General features: G+C 45.2%; 2 protein-coding genes across 3 annotated transcripts in view; one reads left to right on the top strand and one right to left on the bottom strand.

The window, feature by feature from the left end:
- Positions 1 to 14,011, bottom strand: part of TG (thyroglobulin) — a 429,523-nt gene that overhangs the window by 135,366 nt on the left and 280,146 nt on the right.
- The window catches only part of SLA (Src like adaptor), an 82,837-nt gene that overhangs the window by 52,869 nt on the left and 15,957 nt on the right, over positions 1 to 14,011 (top strand). For both annotated transcript variants that reach the window (XR_003943847.1, XM_030219386.1), the window contains exons 4-5: positions 519 to 605; positions 11,114 to 11,217. Coding sequence is in view for 1 of the 2 variants with exons in the window: in XM_030219386.1 (XP_030075246.1) it covers positions 519 to 605; positions 11,114 to 11,217 (191 nt within the window). In the remaining variant the exon portion in view is untranslated. The remainder of the gene's footprint in view (positions 1 to 518; positions 606 to 11,113; positions 11,218 to 14,011) is intronic.

The raw sequence follows: 14,011 nt of genomic DNA, 5'->3' as shown, positions 1-14,011 counted from the left end.
GCGGGACTGGTGGTTGAGAGGCAGGGATAGTGCTGGACAGACTTGTACGGTCTGTGCCAGAGCCGGTGGTTGGGAGGCAGGGCTGGTGGTTGGGAGGTGAGGATAGTGCTGGGCAGACTTATACGGTCTGTGCCCTGAAGAGCACAGGTACAAATCAAAGTAGGGTATACACAAAAAGCAGCAAATATGAGTTATCTTGTTGGGCAGACTGGATGGACCGTGCAGGTCTTTTTCTGCCGTCATCTACTATGTTACTATATTCCTGTAGCAGGACACATTTTCACAGGAAAACCCTCATGTGAGGTTTCCCTTTGAAAATCATCTTGCAGGCCCATGAAAACAATGAATCTACAGGACTGCATACTAACCATAGAGTTCCATTATGGCCCCCGTGTTGGACTGAGGGTAGCTGTAAAGTATTTGAAAAACATTGTTTACAAAAGACAATTTACAAAATAAGATTGTACTGAATGGAATCAATGCAATCTAATTTGTAACTATCTGGTACATTTTCACAGTGAAGGCGGCTGGTGGAGAGTCATCTCGCTAACTACAGGTCGTGAAAACTACATCCCAGGAAAATATGTTGCCAGGGTTTACTATGGGTGAGTACATATATATGTATATCTGATATGCGATTCTATAACAAGTCACATTTGCATGCCAACTGGAGCCTAAATGTACAGAATACTGATATTTATGGAGGAAGTTATCAATGTGGGCTACCGTTAAAATGAATTAGTTTACTGTTAACCCCAGTTATTGGTAACTAGATCTCATTGCATAAAATGGGATCTCTGCTAAAACAGAAACAGAGAAAAAAATGAAGACAGATAAAGACTATCCCACCGACATTCAAAACTATTTAACCAGCGTTTAAGCACCTAATTGCAATATTCAGCAGAAGATAAACGGTTATTTTCTTCTGAATATCCCGGTTAGCGGCTATCCACTGAGGGCCAGATGCACTAAACTTAACGAGCCCTTAACGAGCAAGTAGTAAACCCTGGCATGCACTAAATGCCATTTCCCGATCACAGTAGCAGCTAACGAAAACGGAATGCAAATCATTATAATGAGCTGCAGTACCATTGCAAGGCTATTCTAATGATATGCTTTAACATTTACCGATTCCCCTTATGGTGGAAACCCTAACGTGAGGTCTGCACCTCTTGTTAGGCAGGGGCTGCTGTGGGAAAGGAAAAAATAAACAAGCTGCGCGTCTGTGCCTAACACTGACGTCCTTCAAGGACATCCCTGACGAGCACTGCTTTTTTTTTTCCCTTCCGCCCCCCCCCCCCCCCGCCCGAGGTCGCCGCTGCTCCCCCTCCCCCCTGCATTGAAAGAGCTTTCCGCAGCCCCCCTGAGGCCACCGCCGCTGCTCCCCCCTCTCTTGAAATGACAGCTTCCCCGCCATCCTCTGCACCCCTGTGGCCCCAGCGGCGGTGGCGGCGACGACCTCGGGGGGGCAGGGCTGTGGAAAGCTCTTTCAATGCAGGGGGGAGGGGGAGCGGCAGTGGCGACCTCGGGCAGGGGGGGAGCAAACGCCGTCTATAAAGGACGTCTATAAGGACGTCCATAGGCACGTCGGGTTTTTTTGTTTGTTTTATTTTTGACGTCCTTGGCATGCGCAGAGTAGCCAGCATAACGCTTGGCTGCTCTGCGTATGCTCTACCGGCCGATTCTCCGACCGTTTTACGAGGGATTAGAGAATACAAGTGAGCTGCAACGAGCAGCTCATTTGCATTCCCTTTTTTTGATGCATTGCCGTTCCCTACCGATTCGCTATGGAATTCGGTAGGGAACGGCTCTAACGATGACTTTAGTGCATCTGGCCCTAAGGGCCTTATTCTTTAAAGGTTATGCTCCTAAAATTTATGTTCCTAAAATGTATACTTCTAAAATGTATGTTCCTAATTTATTTGCATAATTTATACTTCTATCTATTTTGGAGCATAGAGTATGTGCCTAATTTAGGCGCATAAATTAAGCTAATAAATTTAGAGCATAACCTTTATAGAATAAGACCCTAATTGACTATATCGTACGACATAGCTGGTTAGGCACGGATATTCAGCATCAAACTGGCTATGTTGAGCAGTCAAAATAGGCTGCTTAAATAGCAGGCCTATCTTTGATTGCTAAAAGTTTAACTGGCTAGCGCTGAATATTAGCATAAGTGGTTAACTTTTTAGCGGTCAAAATAAACCCGGATATTCAGTGTTGGTCACCAGAAATAGCTCGGCATTGAATATCCGGGTTTAATGCCAGCAGCAAAGAGCAAACGTGCTGCCTGCTGCCAGCTGAATATCGGGCCCTATATGGCAATCCAGTCTGCTCAACCATGCCATCTACTTTCCTATGTACTTGTCCCAAGCATGCTTAAATTCAGATACAGTTTTCCTCTCCATCACCTCCACCGGGAGGCTGTTCCATGAATTCACCATCCTTTCTGTGAAGAAGTATTTCCAATTGCCAACCACAGAAGTTTCACCACTTACATCATTCCTTATGTAAGTCAGTTTCTGTTACCTTCCTCTAAGGTTCCCTACCATGCTGACAATATAAGTTCCCATATTTAAGCTGACACCCAGGCTTTCTGAGTCTTCATGTAAACGTGTGATAATATTCCACTAGAAACAACTCCGCTTAGATACCAAATAAAAGTGCTGTATTTTATGTACTGGATTGTGTTTGACATGTTGTTATTCAAATACATTTAGGTTTTGTAAACCATTGTCTTTTCCTGCATTTATTTAAAACACAGCAATGTGCAAATATACAATCGTAGAAGGGAATGGGGATGGGACTTGATATTCTGCCTTCCTGTGGTTATAATCAAAGTGGCAGTGGCGTTCCTGGGCTGGATGGCACCCGGGGCGGAGCGCCGATGCGCCTCCCCACCGGGTGCAGCGCCCCCCCCCCCCCACTAGATGACACCTCCCCCCCTCCGGTGAAATGACACCCCACCCCGGGTGCACACCGCTGGGGGGGGGTGCCGCGGCGCGCGCCTGCTGCTCAGAGTTCGCTAAACTTCATTCGTTCACTGCAGCTCCCTCTGCCCCGGAACAGGAAGTAACCTGTTCCGGGGCAGAGGGAGCTGCAGCGAACGAACGAAGTTTAGCGAACTCGGAGGAGCAGGCGCGCGCCGTGGCACCCCCCAGTGGCGTGCACCCAGGGCGGACCGCCCCCACCGCCCCCCCTTGGTACGCCACTGCAAAGTGGTTTACATATCATATACAGGGGGTACTTATTTTGTACATGGGGTAATGGAGGGTTAAGTGACTTGCCCAGACTCAAAGGGGTCCTTTTACTAAGCTGTGCCAAAAAATGGCCTACGCTGGTGTAGATGTGTGTACTGGACACGTGCAGGTCTATTTTTCAGCACACCTGCAAAAAAGGCCTATTTTCTTTTTGGCCGAAAATGGACGTGCAACAAAATGAAAATTGGCACGCGTCCATTTTGGGTCTGAGACCTTACCGCCACCCATTGACTTAGTAGTAAGGTCTCACGCATTAACCGGGTGGTAATCATCAGTGCATGTACAATGGCAATTACCTCCCAGTTAGCGCCGCACGCCAGAAAATTTTCCAGCGCGTGTAGTGGATGCGCGTAAAAAATGAAATTACCGCCTGGGCCACGTGGTAGCCGGGCGGTAGTTCAAAATTGATGTATGTAGGATGCGTGTACGTGACTATGCAGCTTAGTAAAAGGGCCCCACAAGGAGCTGCAGTGAGAATTGAACTCAGTTCCCCAGAATCAAAGGCTGCTGCACTAACCACTAGGCTGCTCCTCTACTCCAAACAGTGCAACTGCGGACAACTGAACAGAGCATGACAAACAATTCAGCACAATCCAGGGGCATAGGTGGATTGAGGGGAACAAGTATTCTCTCCCTCCCCCACTGCTCACCACCATAGCTACAGCTATATTAAAGCATATCTTTGCTAGCAGAGATGCTAAGCCCAACCGGACGAAAAGGTCTCCTGTGTGAGTCCTGCCTGTGCTGACAGAGCAGTGCTTGTTGGCACTGCAGTTCAGGCACCAATGTTGGCTCTCCAGTGAATGCTCAGTTCAGTTGCTGAACTAAACATACATGAGAGAGCCGGCTGCTCAGAAAGCACAAGCGAGACTTGCACAGGAGATCTCTTCGGCTGGCAGGGCTTGGCATCCTCATCAGCTTTCAAAGCAGACGGGGCACGAGCTGAAGGTGAGGGTCACAGGCCCCCAACCTCCCCCCCCCCCTCCATGTCTATGCCACTGGCATAATCTAGTTGAAAAATAAATAAATCGGTGTGAAAAGGATGCATTCTACTGTCAGTTCTAACTGCATGCATTCAGAAAGTACACAAATTTGAAGTTAGTATATGCATTTTTTGCCCTTATTTTCTTTGAGTTCATGTATGCATTTTGTTTTGATTATAGATCTATAATTTTTGGTTAAATGCACAAGCAGTCTACTGAACTGTGACCAATGTTATGTTATGCTATCATGGATTTATCTCTCGCCAACTCTTAAATTTAGATTCAAGGCGAGTTACAACCAATATAAATAAGAGACTGACAACAGAACATCAGAAACTACACAAATGCAGAGAAAACAAATCATTACATGCAGTAAGAAAATTAGGGCCCCCGGATCTAGTAAATGGGTAGGTTTTCAAAGCTTTACAAAACAAAAAATAATTCTTCACGTAGTTCACAGGGGAGATTATTCCAATAATGAACAGCCAGGGAAAAAATGATTGAGCAAAAACAGCCATAAACCATATATTTTGGTTGCTAGAAAAGCTAGCAATAAGTAATTACATCTTCTAGAAGCCATCCTGGATTTCAACACATTCATCAACTGAGATCCACTTTCAGGGCACAAACTGTCCAAGAACTTAAACACTAAGCAAAGTGCCTTAAAAATAACCCGAGACTTCAAGGGCAACCAATGCAGTAATCCTAGTAAAGGACTTATATGGTCCAGCAGAGTTTTCCGAAATATTAACCTTGCGGCTGAGCTTCGAATCATCTGAATCCTAGAAAGTTGCTTAGAAGAAAGATTCAAATATAAGAAATTACCATAATCCAGTAGCAATAGAATTGTTAACTGCACAATTATCTTAAAATGATCATCCAAAAAATAAAATCTTAGCAGCTGTAATTGTTTTAGTTTAAAGTAAGTTTTTCCAATCAAACTATTAATTTGTGGTTCCATCATCATAGATGAATCCAGTACCATACCGAGAACTTTAGAAGTTCTATCTACATTAAACTGAGATCCATCATCTCCCACAATTATCTGGGGGATTTTAGTTAAACCCATTGAAAACCATAATGTCTTGGTCTTGTTGGCATTAAGTTTTAAATTAACCCTGACAGACCATTCTTTTATCCTTTTTATAAAACCATTAATTTAAAAAACCCAGAAGCTACAGCCTGACCTACAAAAAGCAGAAAGAAACTATCGTCTGCATATGACAGAATAATCTCATCAAATGTTTTCTGTGTATTCCAGAATCCAATCAGTAGCAACACATTTCAGTTCTTTAGGCAACTGAGTCCATTTGTGCAAAATGCCTAAAAGCTTTTTTTTTCCACTTTTGTTTTCCAAAGATTTTTTTTAATCAAGTATAAATAAGAAGCTTTTTGTGCAGTGCTTAGTGAGCATCTGAAAATATATATTTGAAGTCATGAACATAGCATAGGGGATATAGGAGATTTCAAAATTTTAAGGGGTCCTTTTATTAAGGTGTGTGCACCTACTACTACTATAAATCATTTCTCTAGCGCTACCAGTCGTACGCAGCGCTTCACAATTGAACATGAAGAAAAGACAGTCCCTGCTCAAAAAGAGCTTACAATCTAAATCAACCTGCTAACGATTAGCGTGCACTAAATGCCAAGAAGCCCATTTTTTACCGATGAGCTTCTTATATTTAGCACATGCTAATTGTTGGTGCACTTAAGTAAAAGGATCCTTAAAAGTTAAAGCCATAATTTTAAACATGCTTCGCTACCAAATAGTCACCCAAGGTAATTGAAATAAAAGTTGAGTGGCACTTAGGCGCAAAGTACTCTTGGTTAGAAATCTTGCCACAGTACTCTGGGCCACCTAAAGTTTCCGTAATAGCTTCTTAGTTAATCTCGCATAAAAAAGCATTATAATAATCTAAAGAGTAGAGCACCAATTCCTTTACCACAGTCCTAAACAATTCCTCTTTCATATAAGGCCTCAGCTTCCTAAGCAATCTTAAGATAAACCTGCTGTACCATGCAAGAAACATAACAATGACCAACCCCCTTGTCTTCCAATATCACCCCCAAAATCTTTATCCAAGCAAGTTACTGCACAAAAATAGTCCCAACTTCCACTCGCAATGAATATCTCCAAACCATAACATAGCAGATTTAGAGAGGATTCATCAAGTGGTGCAAGGGCTTTCAGTCATGTTTTGCATCTCATTACTATGCAAGGACTCTAACGCAACTCTCAGTGATACATCACAAGTCGCGTTAGGGCCCAAAATTCACTGTAAAATAACCCCAGATTTTTGCTGGGGTTATTTTACTATCCTGGAGCATCTGGATGTTCCCAGGCCTGCAAAGTTGGTTCCCCCTAGGTTCCCGATAACTCCCCATGACTTCAGCTCATTCCCACCCTCACATGGCCCACCCACTCCCCCCCCCCCCCCATGGGGCTGTTTTTCAAATTCATTGGTAGTCCTGGGGGGGGGCGGGGGTCATCTGGAGGTCTGGGGGGCATACAGGGGGTCTTCGGCAGCAGTGATGCCCTGATCTGTTCCAGCTTCCAAATGGTGCCCCTAGTGGCAGGAGGGTCATATTTTTGATCAGCACAAAACATACCCACTCTCTGCCCCACGATCCACCCTCAGAGCTAAAAAGTACATTTTATTTTTTAATGCACATGCAAAACTTACTGCAGGAAATATGAGCCTGCCCCACAGTAAGCCCTTTTTTGCTTTCCACAGCTTAGTAAAAGGATCCCTACATGACCTATGGAAAATAGAGCTTAGATTTTCTCTCTAAGCCTGCTTTGGCCACAAAGGTTGCAAACCAAAACTGAGATAAAATGTAGAATACTATCATCCTATATAATAATTTGCACCTCCAACATTCTACGTCTGGATGCCTGGTTTCATAACATCCATTCCTACTCATTGCCCTGCCCTCACGTCAAAATGTAATGATGTCAGAGGGTGGAAAAATGAGAAGGAAGGGAACGCTGGAGGCGAGATGATGTCAGGAGGAGAGAATCGCGGGACATGGATGGGAGGGAGGGAGGAAGGGAAGAGGAGGGGAGGGAAGGGCAGGGCAGAGGAGAATTGATGGACATGGATGGGAGGACAGTCATGGGCACCCCGTATAAGAGGCTTGGGGAGGTTAAGCCTCCCCAGCCCAACCGTGACCTTCCCCTGGCTGCTGCCCCCCCAAACACAGGGCTGCCTGGCGCAGCAGCGCTGCAGGCAGGCAGCTCTCGGACGGTCCCTCCACTCCTTCCAGCCCTCAGCTCCCGGATCGACAGCCCTCCTCTCTGTTCCTCCCCCCCCCCCCTTGCGCATGTTTAACCCTTTTAATTTCAGGCGCAGCGATGCAGTGAAGAGGACAACACAGCAGGCTCGCCTCCAGCTTCTCCCTTCCCTCACACAGTGTCCCGCCTTCTGCGATGATGCATTTCCTGTTTCAGCAAGGACACTGTGTGAGGGAAGGGAGAAGCTGTGTTGTCCTCTTCACTACTGTCGCTGTGCCTGAACGTAAAAGGGTTAAACGCGCGGGGGGGGGAGGAGGAATGGAGAGGAGGGCTGTCAGGGAGCTGAGGGAGGGCAGGGAGAATCACTGGACATGGATGGGAGGGAGGGGGAGAGAAGAGATGGCTGGAATTGAAAAGGAGGGCAGGGGAGAAGAGATCGCTGGGCAGGAGGGGAGGGCAGGGGAGAGAGGAGAATTGCTGGACGTGGATGGATGGAGAGGGCAGGAGAGAGAGAGAAAATTTGCTGGATATGGATGGATGGAGGGGATGGCAGGGGAGAGAGGAAATTTGCTGGATATGGGTGGATGGAGGCGAGGGCAGGGGAGAATGGAGAGTTCCAGGACATGGATGGAGGAGAAGGCAGGGGAGAATGGAGAGTTGCTGGACATGGATGGATGGGGGGGAGGGAAGTCAGGAAGGAGATGCACATGGATGGAGGGGAGAGAAGAGAGGAGAAATGCTGGACGTGGATTGAGGGGAGGGAAGAAAGGAGAAATGCTGGACATGGATGGAGTCTGCGTACTCTTATCTTTTAAAAAATACTATAAATAAAAATCACAAAAAAAGAAAGATTAAAACAAAAAAAAACATAGATAAAACAATCCGTATCTCATACTCATGGAGCATATTACTCATTATACACCCTTCCCAATGATTACTTATCATGATAGAACATTTCTCCTAACGGTTCCCTTAAAAACATAATCGCCATTACATGATAACCTTGCTAGCACCCGTTTCATTTGTGTGAGAAACGGGCCTTTTTTACTAGTGTAGTAATAAGATACAGATGTACAATAGAAAAGAAAGATCTTTTGAAATGGAAAAACACTGTGGTTATGGTTTATTCCTTCATACTAAAGTTGTGCCAGGCATTTTTGCCTTGGCCTACCAAGAAAAGTAAAGTTTCCATGGATTATATGAATTAAATGTATTCTCAGCCTTCAATGTTGTTCCACAAATTCTTTAGTTGATTTAGATTGCCATTGTATAAACTTTTCTTTGACCTTGGAAAGAACCTGAATCCTTTTTATGGCAGCCCAGCTTTCTGCTGTGGTGCACGCTCTCAAAATACTCATTCTCACAGAAGATTGATTTGTTACAGGCATGAGAACTAATTAAAATATTTAAAAAATGGAGAAATTATCTATCAAACATAATTAAGGAGGCCCTTTTACACCCCCGTCCCCATTAGAATTTATGCCACACATCCTCTTTCTTAACAATTCAAAAATGCTCAACCACATGAAATAGCCACATAGCTCTAGAACTAACATTTTACTAATGCGGGGCTGGGGCTTGAGAAAGCTTTACATTTAATTTATATAAGTTATAAAAGAAAATAAGCTGACAATTGAAGTATATTCTCTCATTTAAGGGCGGGGAGGCTCAGATGGGAGAAGGGGAGTGGGGCGAGGGGGCGCTCAGATGGGAGAAGGAGACTGGGTCAGGGGGCTCAGATGAGAGAAGGGGGCTGGAGCTGGAACTGGGGTCTGAGAAGGGGGCAGGAGGGAGAATGGGGCCATGCCTGGGACAGGGTCAGGTGGGAGAATGGGTCTGGGGCTGAAAAGGAGGGCAGGTGAGAGAATGGGGCTGGAGCTGAAAAGGGGGGGGGGGCCCTAATGCAAGGCAGGTGTATTAAGGGGACTGGAACTAGGGGCTGAAAAGGAGGATAGGTGGGATAAGGGGGCTAGTACTGGAACTGGGGGCTGAAAATGGGCAGGGGATGAAACTGTGGGGACTGGGGGCTGAAAAGGGGACAGGGAGAAATGGCTGGGGCTGAAGCTTGGGACTGATGGGATAATGGGGCTGGAACTGGAGGCTGAAAAGAGGGGGCAGAGAGAGGGAGAGGGGACAAATCCTGGATGGAAGGGGGAGAGAGAGGGAGGGCAGACCCTGGATGTATGGGAGAGGGAAGGCAAATGGTGGATCGAAGGGGCAGAGAGAAAGGGCTGACAGTGGATGGAAGGGGGAGAGAGAGAGGGCAGACAGGGGAAGATGGTGGATGGAAGGGGCAGAGATAGAGGGCAGACGCTAGATGGAAGGGGAAGAGAGGGCAGATGTTAGATGGAGGGGACAGGAGAGAGAAAGCAGACAGTGAATGGCAGGGGCAGGGAGAGAGAGAAGGTAGACACTGTATGGTAGGGAGAGAGCGAAGACAGATACTGGATGGAAGCGAGACAGTGAAACGAAGATGAGGAAAGCAGAAACCAGAGACAACAAACTGTAAATAAAATATATATATATTTTTTTTTTTGCTTTAGGATAAAGTAGTATTGTAGCTGTGTTAATAAATGTTTATAAATAGAACATGGAAATAAGGTAATCTTTTTATTGGACTAATTTTAATACATTTTGACCAACTTTCGGAGAACAAAACCCCCATCCTCAGGTCAGGATAGGATACTGTAACAGCACTATACTGTATTGACCTGAGGAAGGAGGTTTTGGCCTCTGAAAGCTAAATGTATTATCCAATAAAATGGTATTATTTTATTTTCTATATTTGTTTTATTTCTATTTGTTAATTTGTAAAGTGGTGATTGGTATTTGTTAGTTTTTTCAAATTTACATCTGCTGTCTTTATATTTTGCACAGTATTAGAGGACATTTTCTGTTTCTATGTGTTGCATTGTATGCAGAATCTGGCATCTTGGGGGTTCAGTTTAATTTTTGTTTAAATAGAAAGTTTATGATTACTTATTCTATAGTGGATTAGGCTGTGTCTGTGAAAAAGACAGGGCTTTAGTTGGCATTGACTGTGCAGGATTGACGATCTGTACTATTCTATCTGGTTTCATTTTACAATAGGTGAATTGATGTTCTAGTGTTCACAGTTGTGTTTAAGGTGCTTTCCTTTTCCTTGTGTGACTCATAGAAATTACTGCTTATGGTATGGTAGAATTGCTCCATAGATCCTGAGTGTTTTGTATTCTCGGTATGCCTAGTACAGGATTTTGGAGGGGGGTGTTAAAAAATGACCGCCCCCAGGTGTCAAATACCCTAGGTACGCCACTAAGTAGACTAAAGCAAGCTTAGTCAACATTTTCCCATCCAGCACCAAATGGATGTTCAAAGAAACAAAAATGGCAGATAAGAGCCAGAAGGTTCATCTAGTTTTCGAAATTTACTTCCCAGTGAAATTCCACACACCTCAGCTCATCCATCTCTGGTTTTCCTTCTCAGTTCTCCAAAACTAGGTATCCTCTGTACAATCTGCTGCTTTCTTGAATTCATTAAGCTTATTAAATTGGTCTCTGTCCTACTCTCTATTGCAATAGCTCATCAACTGTATGTCTATGAAGGCTTTGCTAGCTTATTAGCTGTCTCATAAGATTTACTTTGAATTCCAGTTGGCTATTTGAAGGACTGGGACGAGAGAAAGCAGAAGAACTTTTGCAGCTTCCAAGCCACAAAACTGGCTCATTCATGGTTAGAGAAAGTCAAACGAAGAAGGGTGAGATAAAGCAGATGTCTTTTTTCTTATTATTTTACCTTTGTCACCTTTTATTTACGCTGTTTCTCTTATCTTGCATTTTCTTTGGGTTCCACATTAACATAAATAAATTAACAAACAAACAAACATGGACATAGAGAACCACGAATAAAACCATGATTTACCAGTGGAAATGGCCTTTTAGAAAACTGCGTGACCTAAGCGCATAATGACACTATGCAGCAGTGTACCTACCTTATATGGCACCTGGGGTGGAGCACAACCCCATCTTCCAAGCAAAGGAATGCGCAGAGCAGGTGTGTTCTGTCTGCTCTGTCAATCTCCTGCCCTCTCAGACATCACCTTCCTGTTCTGGGACAGGGGCCCGGCAGACCCGACAGCATGCATCTACTCCGTGCACCCCCTCGCTGCCGGCACCCAGGGCGGACCGCCCCCATTGCTCCACCCTAGGTACTTTAGAGCCACTACAGATGTTTATCTGCATTCAGAGTCGGGAAGGGTTAAACACATGAAGGGCAGTTCTATAAATTAGGTACTCATATTTACTTTTTAATTTTTAGTGGCATATGTGTATATATAGACACATAAATGCTAAAATTCTGTCTAAGCACTATTCGGCAAATATCCGCTTACCTTACATGATGCATATTTGCAAAGTGGGTGTACTCAGGGGCAGATCAGGGGCTGGACATAGACAGGGCTCCTACTTACATGCGTAAATTACGGAATTATGAAGTTCCATGTGTCCCAGCCACATTTAACATCCGCACTTACACCAGCTCTACGGCTGGTGAAAGTGTGGGCATGTTGATACTGGGTTTTGCCAATATTCTATAATAGAACAAAGGTGCCTTCGTTCCTTTATAGAACAGGCTCCTATCATGTGGTCTCAGGGCACCTAAATGGAGGCACCCAGGGGGTCTTTACTAAGCCATGGTAGCATTTTTAGTGCTCGCTAAATGCTAGAGACACCCATATATTCCTATGGGTTTCTTTAACATTTAGTATGCACTAAAAATGCTACCGTGGCTTAGTAAAAGACCCCCCCCCCCCCCCCCGTTATAGAATTGCCCCCCATGTGCGCAGTTTTGTATTTCCAAAAGTATGCACATGTTTTTCCTTGGTATAATGATATGTACAGATTAGCAGCTTTAAATGGGTGTGGGTAGTTTTCAAAATGAAAGTACTGGTCTAATTTGACTTAGAAAAATGGTGTCAGCTCCAATAAGAAATACCTACTGTCTACACCGATGTGAGAAGGTACAAAATTACCCCCAACATTTTAATGTTTAAAAGGTGCACAACTCGGAGCACTGTTTATAAAGTAGCCTTCTGTGCAGATTTTTTTCAGTGCCCAAATTTGGGCACCATTTACTAAATCTAGTCCAACATGTGTACTTTATCTTTTCAATCTACATGCGTTATTTTCAAAGGAAAAAGTACCAACAGAAAAAGCAGAACACATTTCTGTTGGTGCTACTTCCCAAGGCAATTTTTAAAAACAAAGTACATTCACATTTTCCCTTTGAAATTGATGCAAAATCCACAAGTGAAAGTACCTGCAGATAGGGAAGGACGCCCATCTTCCGACACAAATCGGGAGATGGGCGCCCTTCTCTCAGGGTCGTTCAAATTGGCAAAATGGAAAGCCAATTTTGGGCGTCCTGAACTGCTTTCCGTTGCGGGGATGACCAAAATTCACGGGGGCGTGTCGGCACCATACCGAAGGCGGGATTGGGGCGTGATTTAGAGATGGGCGTCCTCGGCCGATAATGGAAAAAAGAAGGGTGTCCCTGACAAGCATTTGGGCGACTTTACTTGGTCCATTTTTTTTCACGACCAAGCCTCAAAAAGGTGCCCGAACTGACCAGCCTGCTTATTTTAGAAGGAGAAGGGCGGCCATCTTCCGACACAAATCGGGAGATGGCCAGCCTTCTCTTAAGGCTGGCCAAATCGGTATAATCGAAAGCCGATTTTGGCCGGCTTCAACTGCTTTCCGTTGCAAGGCCGGCCAAAGTTTAAGGGGGCGTTTCGGCAGTGTACCGAAGGCAGGACAGGGGCGTGGTTAAGAGATGGCCGTCCTTGGCCGATAATGGAAACAAGAAGGCCGGCCCTGAAGAGCATTTGGCTGACTTTACTTGGTCCCTTTTTGTTCACAACCAAGCCTTGAAAAGGTGCCCGAACTGACCAGATAACCACCAGAGGGAATCGGGGATCACCTCCCCTTACTCCCCCAGTGGTCACCAACCCTCTCCCACCCTAAAAAATAATTAAAACACATTTTTTTGCCAGCCTCTATGCCAGCCTCAAATGTCATACCCAGCTCCATCACAGCACTATGCAGGTCCCTGGAACAGTTTTTAGTGGGTACTGCAGTGCACTTCAGGCAGGCGGACCCAGGTCCATCCCCCCCTACCTGTTACACTTGTGGTGGTAAATGGGAGCCCTCCAAAACCCACCCGAAACCCACTGTACCCACATCTAGGTGCCCCCCGTTACCCTTTAAGGGCTACGGTAGTGTTGTACAGTTGTGGGTAGTGGGATTTGGGGGGGTATTGGGGGGCTCAGCACCCAAGGTAAGGGAGCTATGCACCTGGGAGCAATTTGTGAAGTCCACTGCAGTGCCCCCCTAGGGTGCCCGGTTGGTGTCCTGGCATTTGAGGGGGACCAGTGCACTATGAATACTGGCTCCTCCCATGACTAAATAGCTTGGATTTGGTCGTTTTTGAGATGGGCGTCCTCGGCTGCCATTATCGCCGAAAACCGGGGACAGCCATCTCAAAAATGACCTTAG

This window comes from Microcaecilia unicolor, chromosome 1, assembly GCF_901765095.1.
Source record: "Microcaecilia unicolor chromosome 1, aMicUni1.1, whole genome shotgun sequence".
In the NCBI taxonomy this organism is placed as follows: domain Eukaryota; kingdom Metazoa; phylum Chordata; class Amphibia; order Gymnophiona; family Siphonopidae; genus Microcaecilia; species Microcaecilia unicolor.
The sequence above is the reverse complement of the archived record's forward strand: the minus strand, read 5'-3'. Positions and strand labels throughout refer to the sequence as shown.